General features: G+C 37.0%; 1 protein-coding gene across 1 annotated transcript in view; it reads right to left on the bottom strand.

Annotated features, from left to right (window-relative positions):
* sdk2b (sidekick cell adhesion molecule 2b) overlaps positions 1–14201 on the bottom strand; it is a 153161-nt gene that overhangs the window by 24400 nt on the left and 114560 nt on the right. Inside the window, 6 exon segments of the mRNA XM_056469338.1 lie at positions 544–682; positions 3895–4035; positions 4189–4353; positions 9414–9539; positions 9624–9785; positions 11203–11340. Of these exon segments, the coding sequence (XP_056325313.1) occupies positions 544–682; positions 3895–4035; positions 4189–4353; positions 9414–9539; positions 9624–9785; positions 11203–11340 (871 nt within the window).

Genomic DNA, 14201 nt, shown 5'->3' on the forward strand with positions numbered 1-14201 from the left:
GAGAGAGCGAGAGAGAGCGCGGTGGCAGTATATATTAGGTCACGAACCTGAATCTGTTATTGCACTTAGCCTGTCAAATGTCAGAGAAAAATGTTCTCATTAGTGGAAACAGAAACTTTTTATACTGAATTTTATGATGGAAAGCGGGGTCTTAAGAAGGTAGCCATTTGGTAATCGCATCAGGTTTTCCATAATGAAAGAAAAACTCCAAAATTTTAGGCCCTTTAAAACTCATTATTGCCAAGCAGTGGAAGCTTTATGGAAGTTTAATAGGTCTATGTGTAAAAAACAATATAAGCACATATGATAATTGATTTACTACTTCATAAAATGATCCAACCTATTGGGTAAAGTAAAACATGAACATTAACATATTGAACAGCAGCTACTGTACTACTATATTTAGAACTAAACCTCTGATATATTGTAGCTGTAAAATCTGCACTGTCACATAAAACTCAAAAATCTGCATGGTCATATTAAAAAAAGTTGCTTGTTCATAACGAAAAGCTGAGATAAATAGAGGCAGAAACGTGCACTGACCTGGTATAAACGCCGTTTTTGCGACAGAAGGAATTTTTGACAGACAGACGTCGATTGTTCAGTTCTAAAGCAGGGAAGCGGCTCTCATCCAGGCTAACCATTTCTCCATGTGTCAGGGCATTGCAGTTGGAGTTGTTGCCTGTATGGATGAGATGTGGAAATATTAGGAGATCATTAGACCAAAAACCCAATAAATCATTTAGGTGTGACACATTTACATTTGCAGAAGATGCTGCTGTTCGTAATATACACTCACTGGCCAATTTATTAGGTACACCTTACTAGTACCGGGTTGGGCCCCCTTCTGGCTTCAGAACTGCCTTAATTCTTCGTGGCATGGATTCAACAGGGTGCTGGAAATGTTCCTCAGAGATTTTGCTCCATACTAACATGATAGCATCATGCAGTTGCTGCAGATTTTTTGGCTTCACATCCATGATGCGAATTTCCCGTTCCATCACATCACAATGGTGCTCTATAGGATTGGGATTTAGTGACTGTGGAGGCCATTTGAGTGAACTCATTGCCATGTTCAAGAAACCAGTCTGAGATCATTCATGCTTTATGACATGGTGCGTTATCCTGCTGGAAGTAGCCATCAGAAGGTGGGTACATTGTGGCTATAAAGGGATGGAGCAACAATACTCAGGTAGGCTGTGGTATTGACACGATGCTCAATTGGTACTAATGGACCCAAAGTGTGTCAAGAAAATATCCCCCACACCATTACACCACCACCATTACACAATGGATCCATGCTTTCATGTTGTTGACGCCAAATTATGACGCTACAATCCAAATGTCACGCAGAAATTGAGACTCATCAACGGCATTTTTCCAATCTTTCATTGTCCAATTTCGGTGAGCCTTTGCGAACTGTAGCCTCTGTTTCCTGTTCTAAGGTGACAGGAGTGGCACCCGGTGTGGTCTTCTGCTGCTGTAGCCCAGCCTTTCAGAGATGCTCTTCTGCATACCTCGGTTGTAACGAGTGGTTATTTGAGTTACTGTTGCCTTTTTATCAGCTCAAACCAGTCTGGCCATTCTCCTTTGACATCAGCAAGGCATTTACGCCCACATAACTGCCACTCACTGGATATGTTCTCTTTATCTGACCATTCTCTGTAAACCCTAGAGATGGTTGTGCGTGAAAATCCCAGTAGATCAGCAGTTTATGAAATACTCAGACCAGCCTGTCTGGCACCAACAACCATGCCATTTCAAAGTCACTTAAATCACCTTTCTTCTCCATTCTGCTGCTCGTTTTAAACTGCAGCAGATTGTCTTGACCATGTATACAGTACATGCCTAAATGCATTGAGATGCTGCCATGTGATTGGCTGAATAGAAATTTTCGCTAACAAGCAGTTGGGCAGGTATAGCTAATAAAGTACAGTCAAAAATCTGAAAAAAGTTCTGTCATTTATTTACTCTCCACTTGTCTTCTAATTAACATAAAAGATGATATTTTGAAGAATGTCGGAAAACGGCAGCCATTGACTGTCATATTATCCTTTCTTTGCTACTATGAAAGTCAATGGCTTCCCTGAAACATATTCGTTTGTGTTCAACAGAAAAAAAAACAAAACATATAAATGTTTGTTATTGAGATTTAGTGACAAAAGTAAACATTTTTATCTTTGATGAACTTTTTTTAGCCTAATAATTCTGGGTTGGCAGGTGCTGTTGTGTGAATGGTATGCATTTTTGTAGTAGTTTAAAATTTGTGTTATGGAGAGTGTGTGTCTGTGTTTGCCTCAGTTTGTTTAACATGTTCAGTGACCCATATGACGGTGTCCAGGCCTCATTAGTGTTGTGATCTGCCTGCTCTCACTAGAGAAATGCTGACCACACACATACCACACTGATGATGTCACAGCAGCAACAATGCAGCTTCATTCATCACGACTCTCACTGAAGAGCCCTCTAACATAAATCTATCTATCTATCTATCTATCTATCTATCTATCTATCTATCTATCTATCTATCTATCTATCTATCTATCTATCTATCTATCTATCTATCTATCTATCTATCTATCTATCTATCTATCTATCTATCTATCTATCTATCTATCTATCTATCTAAACCCTGACCACACATTTACACATACATACCACATTGATGATGTCAACAATGCAGCTTCATTCATCATGACTCTCACTGAAGAACTCTCTGACATAACACATCTATTAATCTATATGTCTGTCCGTCCAATGGTCTGTTCATCCATCTGTCTATCATTCTATTGTTATATATTAGAAATGATAGACAGAAAGATAAAACAATAGTTATACAGATAGATAGATGGATGGGTTTATGGCTGGATGAAATCTCAGATGGCTGGATGGTAATGGATGAATACAGTGGATGGATGAATGGATGGATGAAATTTCAGATGGTTGGATGGTAATGGATGGATGGATGAAATCTCAGATGGCTGGATTGTAACACATGGATGGATGGATGAAATCTCAGATGGCTGGATGGTAAGAGATGGATGGATGGAATCTCAGATGGCTGGACTGTAACATATGGATGGATGGATGGATGAAATCTCAGATAGCTGGATTGTAAAAGATGGATGGATGGATGGATGGATAAATTCTCAGATGTTCTGATGGCAATGGATGGATGAATGAAATCTGAAACAGCTAGATGGTAATGTATGTATGGAAGGATGAAATCTCAGATGGCTAGATGGTAACGGATGGATGGATGAAATCTCAGATGGCTGGATGGCAATGGACAGAGGATGGATGAAATATCAGATGGCTGGATGGAAATGGTTGGATGGATGGATGAACTCTTAGATGGCTGGATGGTAATGGATGGACGGATGGATGAAATCTCAGATGGCTGGATGAAAATGGATGGATACTTATGCATGGATGGATTAGGATGGATAAGGATGGATGAATACGGATACAGCTGGATGGATACGGATGGATGATGGTTGAATACGAGTGGATGGATGAATACAGACATGAATGGATGGATATGGATGGATAGATACAGATGGGTAAAGATACAGATGGAAGGATGGATACGAATAGATGGATGGATAGATGGACTAATACAGATATGGATGGATGGATGGATGGATGGGTAGATGGATGATAAAGATGGATGGATGGATACAGACAAGGATAAATGGATGGATAGATGATGGATGGATATGGATGGATGGATATGGATGGATACAGATACGGACGGATGGATGGATGGAGGGATGGTTGAATGAATGGATAAATATGGACAGACGGACAGATGAACAGACAGACAGACAGTTAGATAGGTGGGTGGATGGATGGATGGATGGATGGATGGAGAGATAGATAGATTTCACATACTTGAGTCAGATTTCTTGGCATATTTCTTGCTCTGGCCTCTGATGATGAGGATGAAAACCAGAAGCAGAATGAAGATGAGGCCGACCAGAGCCACCACCACCAGAAACCACCATTCCTCATAGAAGGGAGCCACTTTCTGGGCTGGAAATAAAAAAAACAAAAAAACAAATGCAAAATGTATTATTAGAAGTTTTGACCTCAATATAATTTCAGATTGACCACCACTTGAGAGTGATTTGTAAATTGTATTGGATGAAACCACATGCTAAATGAACGCATGTAAATGTAACTAACCTGATATGGATGGTGACGGTTGGCTTGGAGAGCCATACCCATAATCATTTACACCAATGACCCTGAAGTCATAGCTGACTCCCTGCTTCAAGATATCCATGTTGAATGTGTACGATGTCACTTCCTTGGGAATGTCCTTGATTAAGATGTCCCACAATCCTTCATCTGGAACAGGTTTATAAAGCAAAAATATCAGCACACCATCTAAGTTTGCACGTGTGATTCAGTTTATCATGAACAGACTCAAGGTTACTTGTCAAGGCTGTAGATTAAAGGTTTAAAATGATTTCGTGAATAATGTTCAATTTCTTCCACATGCTGCTTTTATTCAATGTCCTCCATATATCATTCAATACACAATTCAATTCAATTTTATTTGTATAGTACTTTTTACAATAATTATTGTTTCAAAGCAGCTTTACAAATGGAGCACAGTATTGCATTACAATCAAATTAAGTTATTGTTACAATCAAATATAAGATATTATACACTACCAGACTAAATTTGGGGTTAGTAGGTTTTTTAAATGTTTTAAAATAAGCTTATTCTGCTCACCAAGGCTGCATTTATTTAATCAAAAATACAGTACAACTTAGTCAAAAATTATGAAATGTTATTGAACTATAAAATAACTGCTCAAAAGTAGTTCATCATTGAATTTAATAATTTATTCCAGTGATTTTAAAGATGAATTTTAAGCTTCATTACTCCAGTCTTCAGAGTCACATGATCCTTCAGAAATCACTCTAATATTTATTATTATTATTATTATTATTATTATTATTATTATTATTATTATTTATTTTTGTATTTTTTTTATGAATGGTAATAGTAATAAATGAAATATTGACTGGAGTAATAATTTCATTTAAAACTTCATACAATAAATAATAAATAAATATTAATAAATAAGTATTTAAAATGTAATTTTTTTTACATTTAATAAATGCCACCTTGATGAACAGAAAAAAACATGAAAAAACCAGACCCCAAACTTTTGACCAGTAGTGTATGTAAACACATAATTTTATTATATAAAACCTTTTTATGAAAGTTTTTATGAAATAGGTGATGTCTATGTGAACATATTTAATAAAGTGTATTTCATTAGTAACCAAAGTAATAACCTATATTAACCTTTATAATAACCTATAGTAACTGTTACAGTCCCAGCCCAGTATGTGTCTGACCCTGTTTTGTTTTGTCTGTTACCCCATGCTATTGTCCTCTTGTGCCACACCCATGTTAATTGTAAGGGTTAAGCTGCGGTCACACTGGGCTTTTCCTCCCATAGACTTCCATTCATACACACGCGAATGCGTCAGACCGGAAACGCAAGGTCATGCGTCAAGTTTCGCATGTTGCTGCAATGCAAAGTTCAAGCTGGTGAACGAAATCGCATCACTTGACTGCGTGAGACCAATCGAGGATCAAAACATGACCTCTCTGGACAGAAATTTAAAACATGGACCAATTGCTCACTTTTTTTAATGTCTAATCATCTTGTTTAATCCCGCCCCTTTTCGCAGCGCCGTACGACAGAATTTCGCACACACAAAGCCCAGTGTGACCACAGCTTAACCCTTGTTAGTTGCCCTGAAGAGTCATTGTCTCCTCCCCTTGTTACCTTATCCATTTGATAATCCAGCCTAATTGTTGCCACCTGTATAAATAGTCCTTGTATTTCAGTGTGTCTTTGTTTATTGTTGAATGTGGTAGCTGAGTTGTGGCTGGTCTCTGTGAGTTAGTTTTCTGTTGTTTATTTGCCCTTTATCTTATTCCTGGTTTATTTTCATTAAAGTTTTGCTGCATGTGGATCCACCTCTCGAGTCCGTTTCACGCTCCAATAATCATGACAACCTTATTAATAACCTGTATTTTCGGATAAACATCTTCTTTCTATAAAAATAAGTCATTTTTTTATGGCCTCAGGGTGTGTAAAATAACAGATGAAGAGTTCAGATGCAAAAAACCCATCTGAAGTGCCATCTGAAATGTTCTTCTAAAATGGGCATTTTTCTTAAACCCCTGTGAGTATGTTCAGTGAATCCACTTTCGTGGAAAATTTGGTCACTTTAGTTGCCTTTAAGTGAAAAATCTGAACATAAACATAGCAAGCTGAGAAAAATGCTAATTTTAGAAGAAAAATTCAGACAGCATTCAGAGGTTATTGCATCTAAACTCTTCAGATATTTTTCAACTTTGGATGAACTGTCTCTTTAAAGGGATAGTTCACTTAAAAATGAAAATTCTGTCATCGTTTATTCATCTTCCACTTGTTGAAAACCTATCTGAGCTTCTTTTTCTGCTTAACACAAAGGAAGATACTGTATAGTGAAAATGTTGGGAAAAAAACAGCAATTGACCTCCATAGTATTTATGTTTCTACTATGGATGTCCATGGCAACATTATATATTGTTTTATATTCAACAGAAGAAATAAATTATAAAGTTTCAAGCTAATTGAGCGTGAGTACTGTAAATGAGGAAAAAATTCAACATTTTTGGGTGAACTGTCGCTTTAAGAACACTTCGTTTTGTTTTGTGTGTGCGTGTGCGTGTGTGTGTGTGTGTGTGTGTCTAACACTGCAGGAGCTGTCAGAACTAATAATCCAGAAGCGAGACCTCACCGAATAAAATTTCATAACAATAGATCACGTCATTTCAGCTACGTCTAATGTGTTTAATATGCTATTAAGACCCCCGGTGCTTTCAAGAGTAAAGCTGGTGTCATGTGCCAGACAAAATTATAGGGTGAGAATTTCAGGGCAGAGGGAGAGAATAATATTCCACCTCAATGGCATATGAAGGGCATGCGAAGACGGTCTGGCATACATAAAACTAATGCATGGGTCTTGAAAAACACACAGTTTCTTAAATCTATTCCACATGCTCCTCCCACACAATTCATTTTCTTCTCATTCATCGAGGAAATCTGATCTGCTCTGTCTCAATTGGAAAGCTCAAAACAATATATCTCCTTCATCAGACGCAAGCTGCTGACAGTGTCTTTTTCAGGACTGAGGCACATGGAATCACTCTTCATTGTTTGGGAGAATTGTATCAATGAGTGTGGATGAAGAAGTATGCTGCCAAACAGAACAGAGAGTAAGCTTAGGGCTTTAAGGGATAGTTCGTCGCAAAATGATAGTTTACTCACTATTTACTCACTCTCAAATGGTTCCAAACTTTTATGAGCTTCTTGTTGCTGCTGAACCAAAAAGAAGATATTTTGAAGAAAGCTGAAAACCGGTAACCATTGACTTTCATAGTAAAAACAAATACTATGATAAATACTATGATGGTTACTAATCTTTTATCAGATGAAAAAAACAACAAGTGAACAAGTACAGGGTGAGTAAATGATGACAGAATTGTCAGTTTTGGATGAACTATACCTTTAAAGTCAAACACATTGAATGTTTGATATGGGTTTACTTTTAAACTTGAATGAAAATATTGTTTGCCTTTCTAAATCAGATAAAACAGAGTCTCTCTCTCTCTCTCTCTCTCTCTCTCTCTCTCTCTCTCGCTCTCTCTCTCTCTTTGCATAATTTTTCCTTTTTTATTTAAATTACTTGCTCATTTCTTTTGAAAATAATGTTTTAATATTGGAAGAAAAAGGGCAGCACGGGTAGCACAATCGCCTCACAGCAAGAAGGTCACTGGTTCAAGCCCTAGCAGGGTCAGTTGGCATTTCTGTGTGGAGTTAGCATGTTCTCCCCATGTTGGCGAGGGTTTCCTTCCCACAGTCCAAAGACATGCAGTACAGGTAAATTGAAGCTAAAATTGACCATAGTGTATGTGAGTGTGTTAGAGTTTGTGGGAGTTTCCCAGTGTTGGGTTGCGGCTGGAAAAACATGTGCAGGATAAGTTGGTGGTTCATTCTGCTGTGGTGACCCCAGATTAATAAAGGGACTAAGCCAAAAAAAAAAAGAATGAATTTCGAAAGAAAAAAGTTGAAAGTATGGGTGGCATGATGGCTCAGTGGTTAGCACTATCACCTTACAGCAGTCCCGGCTGGGTCAGTTGGCATTTCTGTGTGGAGTTTGCATGTTCTCCCTGTGTTCACGTGGGCTTCCTCCGGGTGCTCCGGAGTCCTCACAGTCCAAAGACATGTGGTATAGATGAATTGGATGAACTAAAATTGACCGTAGTGTATGGGTGCGTGTCTGAATGCGAGAGTGTATGGGTGTTTTCCAGTACTGGGTTGCAGCTGGAAGGGCATCCGCTGTATAAAACATATGCTGGAATAGTTGGTGGTTCATTCCACTGTAGCGATCTGGGATAAGTAAGGGACTAAGCTGAAGGAAAATGAATGAATGAATGAAGTTGATGGTAAAAAGATTTGAATGTTTTGAAATGAAACTAAAGAGACAGTTGTTGTTTAATTTTATCAGTGATACCTAATTTGAATTTTAACTGTAAGCTTGGCAAGCAATTATGGAGAATTTCATGTTTCCACATTCGAATAGAATGACCGAGCATACTGCCTGAGAGGCGTTTCAAAGATGGCCACCGAGTGAAATGACTTGCCTTTAAGGGACTTTCGTTCAATTCATATATGTATTCTATTGTCTGCAACTCAAAACGTTCATATCAAACAAAATCTGCAGAAACTCATGTCTGGTCATAGCCCCTCCCCCGGAGAATCGACAGTCTATATCGATTGATGATTGGCTCATGTACTAAAATGCGGGGCTTCATTAATCTTTGACGAAGCAATGTGCTTGTTTTTCTCTAGATCAGTCTACACAAAACAGAACAAATCTTCTAGCTTTTCGCTGGGGCACCTAACCAATCACAATACATTTAGCATTTTTAAAAGGTGGGCCTCTATCAAACCTGGAACTACCTGTGTCATTTGTGTCAGCGGAGGAGAAATACACTGTAAAAATATAAACTATGTGAAAAATAATGCGCTATTTGAACCACCAAACATGAGAGTATGCTCTATTACAGTGTTTCTCAAGCACGTTCCTGGAGGACCACCAGCTCAGCACATTTTCACCTAAACCAAACACAACTGATTCAATTCATTAGCAGAGACTGAAAGACCAGAAATGGGTGTGACGGCGAAAGAAATGGGTGTGACGACATCTTAAACATGCAGTGTTGGTGGTTCTCCTGGAACGTGGTTGAGAAACACTGTTCCACTACACTCCTCATACAGAATCAAGTCATTGTAAGGGATATAATAGGACCCCTGTAATAATAATCTCACCTGAGGGTCTGGCCTCAATAACATAGCGTGTGATTGGTGCTCGTCCAGGGTCCCCATTGGCCCAGTGGATGGTGAGGGCGGAGCCATAACGAGAGATGAAGGGCTCACCAGGAGGCCCCGGGGCTCCTAATAACAATAAAAACGAGATGATTACAAGAACTTAGGTTAGCTGACGTAGTACGAAACCTCAGAGAAATCATCCAAACAGACCTTCTCCAGGTCCTGTAGTGATGTTGGCCTCCACCTCAGGACCGTAGGTGAAGGTTTTGGCACGGATGCGGAAGTTGTATGTGACACCATCTGCAAGGTCTTTGATTTTCAGCCAGAGCGGCGCATTTCCCTTCACGTCCACTGTTACGATTTTACTGACGCCTGGGGGGGAGGGGGAGTGAAGACAGTCGACACAGGCCACTGAGGACTCTAGACAAACACACCGCTTTTAGTTCAGGCAACAGCAGCTCGACACACACTCACACGTGGCCGGAAATCTCAGTTTTAATAATGTCGTTGGCACCTGAGTATTGATGGCAAGATCCAAAATTAACACTCCTCAAGTGCCAAATGTTAGACTTGGGTTAGTTAATAATAATTTGGCTGGATTGTTTATTAGGTGCTATAAACTTGTTTACCTTAAGAGGACTCATGCAGAATGATAAACTGACATGATGCATTTTTAAAGACATGTCTTTTAATAACTTCTAATAATCTAACTGGTTATATTAGACTAAAATCAACAAATTCAACATAAAATAAATAAATAAAAGTAAATAAAAATAAGTATCGTCGTCCAAGTATTGTTAAAGTGGAGTATCGCTGTAAAAAAAAAATTATAATAAAATAAATAAATAAATAAATAAATAAATAAATAAAAAATAAAATAAAATAAAATAAAATAAAATAATAAAATAAAATACTAAAATAAAAAATATAAATAAAATAAAATGATAAAATAACCTAAAATAAAATAAATTAAATAATAAAACAAGATAAACTAAAATAATAAAATAAAATAAAATCATAAAATAAAATATAATAAAAAATAATAAAATACAATAAAGTAAAAAATATTATAAAATAAAATAAAACAATAATAATAAATAAATAAAAATAAAATAAAATAAAATTCCTTCATTCCTTTTATTAATTAGGGGTCACCACAGCAGAATGAACCGCCAACTACTCCATCATATGTTTTACACAGCAGATGCCCTTCCAGCTGCAACCCAGTACTGGGAAATAAAATAAAATAAAATATGTATACAAAATGTGCTTATCTAAATTTATTAGATATCTTTATTATTATCTGCATTATCAGCTAACTATCTGTGAATATTGATGAGTGCATTTATGATCATTTTTATGACAATAAAAAAATAAAATAAATAAATAAATGGATAAATAAATGGATAAATAAATGGATAAATAAATGGATAAATAAATAAATAAATAAATAAATAAATAAATAAATAAATAAATAAATAAATAAATAAAAAGTTTCATGGCCAGTTAAGATTATTTATGTCTTGTAATATTCAGATCTCCCACTGTACTATTAACACCATTGGTAGAAATGTTAATTGTGGACCCTTATTAGTTATCAATATTAACAATCTCATATTCTGAAAGAAAAAGTGTCTTTCCAGGCCTACCATCTCTGTGCACGCACACAAACAATCACACACTATATCCACTAAACTACTTTCAAGTCAAGCTAGTAAGTTTTAAAAAAATACTGCTCTGAATTATATAAACCAGGATGCTAAATGTAACAAACAAGAAATGGACTGACCATCCACAGGCATGCAGGGCTCATAGATGAGTCTGTAGCCCTCGATGATGCCATTAGGAAAGACCGGTTCGCCCCACGACACGTTCACGGAGGTTGTGGTGAGCTCACTGAAGTGGATGAAACTGGGAGCGCTGGGAGCTGAAAGAGAAAACATCTAATAATCAGGACAAACCACGACAGACAGTCTCAATGACTACATTTACATAGACTACAGTACTCTAATGATTTGCCTTAATCTGAATAAGACAATAGTATGATTGAGGTGTTTACATAAGTTGCTTGTTGAATGTTCCTTTCATGTTTCCGTTTTATATGTTATATTATATAGTTCAATTAACGTCATTACGTCAGCATTTGATGCAAGCTTCCTCCGGCATTTCACGTAACAGTTCATGTTCGTCATGGCACCGTAAGTGATTTTGGGCGTTCCGTTTTTAATTTTGTAGCACTGTACAAATATGGCGGCGCTATTGACACATGCTCAGGGTCCATATGCGATATCTAGTGTATATATCTATGGGAGAATACAACCAGCCTCTGCAGGAGCTGAGAAAGGATCATGTGAGCACTACTGCTGCTCCTATTGGCTGTCGCTCAAGAAAGTCGCTCTTCAATTGCATAAAGTTGAAGGATTCTCAACTTTGTCGCGTCACTCGACATGCCCACCTGGTGGCCAATGGTCGCTGTTGCTCGCGCATATGGAGGTTGCCAGAAGTCGCTCATTCTCTATTGAAATGAACAGCCACTTGACACTTTGTCGCTGCGAATCGCTTGTAGTGTGAATGAGGCTTTAATGTCCACAGTCGTTATTTCCCGCTCATTTTTTTTTGCACTTTTTTAACCCAAGCTTGTAATTCTAATTGAATTCACATCCAACACGCAATGTACTGTGGGCAATCTTAGCGGTTTGAGTATGGACGGTTCTACATTTTGAAATAGTTTACCATCCTGGAACCTTTGGAATACTCAGTGTTGGGCAAGCTACTTGAAAAATGTAGTGATATAAGCTATTAGCTACACGACTTAAAATGTAGCTTAACTACACCAAAAGCTACACCCTGGGAAATGTAGCAAGCTAAGCTAAAAGCTACTTTGCAAAAGTAGCTTAGCTACATTTAAGCTATTTTTGCAATTTTCATTTTTAAATTGAAGCAACTTAAATTAACATTCAGATCTTAGTGATCAATAAAACTGTCAATGAATCATATAAGGCAGAATTGTTCAGTTCAGTAATTTCCTGTAAATAATATTGTACCTAACAGAAACAAATTATAGTATATAACAGCAAAAAAAAATAAAAAATCCAATAAAACCAGGTGTTACGCATTTAAAATACTATAGTAATGTCTAGCAAAGGGAAATATTTACGAATAAGCATTAAATTACACTAACTTACATATTGTGGTATCATTATTATCTATCATGAAATAATAGTAGTAGTATACTTTAGCCTTTACTACAGTAATATTTATTTATATATATATATATGTGTGTGTGTGTGTGTTATTTAATTAAACTATATATATATATATATATGTGTGTGTGTGTGTGTGTGTGTGTGTGTGTGTGTTATTTAATTAAACAATATATATATATATTGTATAATATAATATACATAACTCCTCTCCCTCAGTCATCTTTCCATCAAGGAAGTTTCTCGTGTCAAACCAATGATTGATTTGCAACGTCACCAACCAGAGCAAAAGTTGGCAGTAACACACCAGAAAGTTGTGTGATGTCAACCATCGTAACACAGGAAGAAGAAGAAATCGTCATTCACGCCATCATGGTTTTACCTTCATTGGCTAGACACTGGCCTCATTGCTCAGTGAAGGTTGATGCTGTCACTTAATGATCTGCGATCGGTAAATGTAGCTTGTGTAGATGCTACTACGCTACTTGACTAAAAAATTGCTTCACTACTGAAAAGCTATTGGATTTATAAAGTAGTGACGCTACTGCCATTCTACTGAGAAATGTAGTTAAGCAACACTGAGTTTGGGACATACTAATGCTTTTTTCGAATACTATTTAGGATGGATAGTATGCGAATTGGGACTTAGCAATTCTCATATGTCGTCATCAAACGTCTAACAACTGCCGTGTGTCTGTCCTGTCGTAAAATGTAGCAAAAAGTACTACAAAGTGGTAATAGTTTGATTGCAGTGTTTACATGTCTGTACTGCATTTCAATTATGCGACTAAAATAGGAATACTCAACATGTCTTAATTCAATTTCTGTGTAGTTCGATTATGACTTCAGTCGAATCAAAGTCATCAAAAATCACTGTTTACATGGTAGACCCTTATTCTGAGTATTGTTTTAATCATATTCAAATCAGAGTATTGGAGTCCATGTAAACATACTCACTGTCTTTAACACATCTGTCTGTCTCCCTTTCCAGCAATTGAGACTTTAAACCCTTCCTGGAACAAAACACAGCTCAAATAAAATTACCTTTCATTCTGAGTCTGTCTCTGTCTTTGGGAAAAAAGAAAAAAGAGCTGACAGAACATAGAGACAAATCTTTTTAGATGAGGGAAAGAAAGACAGAGTCGGCTAGTGAGAAGATTGTCTCGCTGATTTATTGCTGATTGTGTTTTCTACAGATTGATTTCAGCTCCACAGCTTGAGGCAAAATGTATTTAATGCCAGTCAAAGTGCTTTCGCAATTTATGATATCAACAAGAATTGTCAAGCCATTACACGTAACCACAAACGAAAACAATGCTCTGGTTTGTTGCTTTGTAAATGGTCTGCATGCTAAAAAAGCAATGGTGCTCTTGCAACATGTTTTAATTTAACCATCTAACAAAAGTTTGGTAAGTTCACCCCGCCCACCCCCCAAAAAGGTTGAAGACAAAAGAAGATACTTTGAAGAATGATGATACTGGCATCTAATTTTCAATGTACTTTCACATATATGATTTTGTGTTCAACAAAGGAGAGAATTTAGTGATGCGTTTACACCAGACATGGGTAAAGTGTTAATCACGAT

The sequence above is a fragment of the Danio aesculapii genome, chromosome 12 (assembly GCF_903798145.1).
Source record: "Danio aesculapii chromosome 12, fDanAes4.1, whole genome shotgun sequence".
NCBI classification, from domain to species: Eukaryota; Metazoa; Chordata; class Actinopteri; order Cypriniformes; family Danionidae; genus Danio; species Danio aesculapii.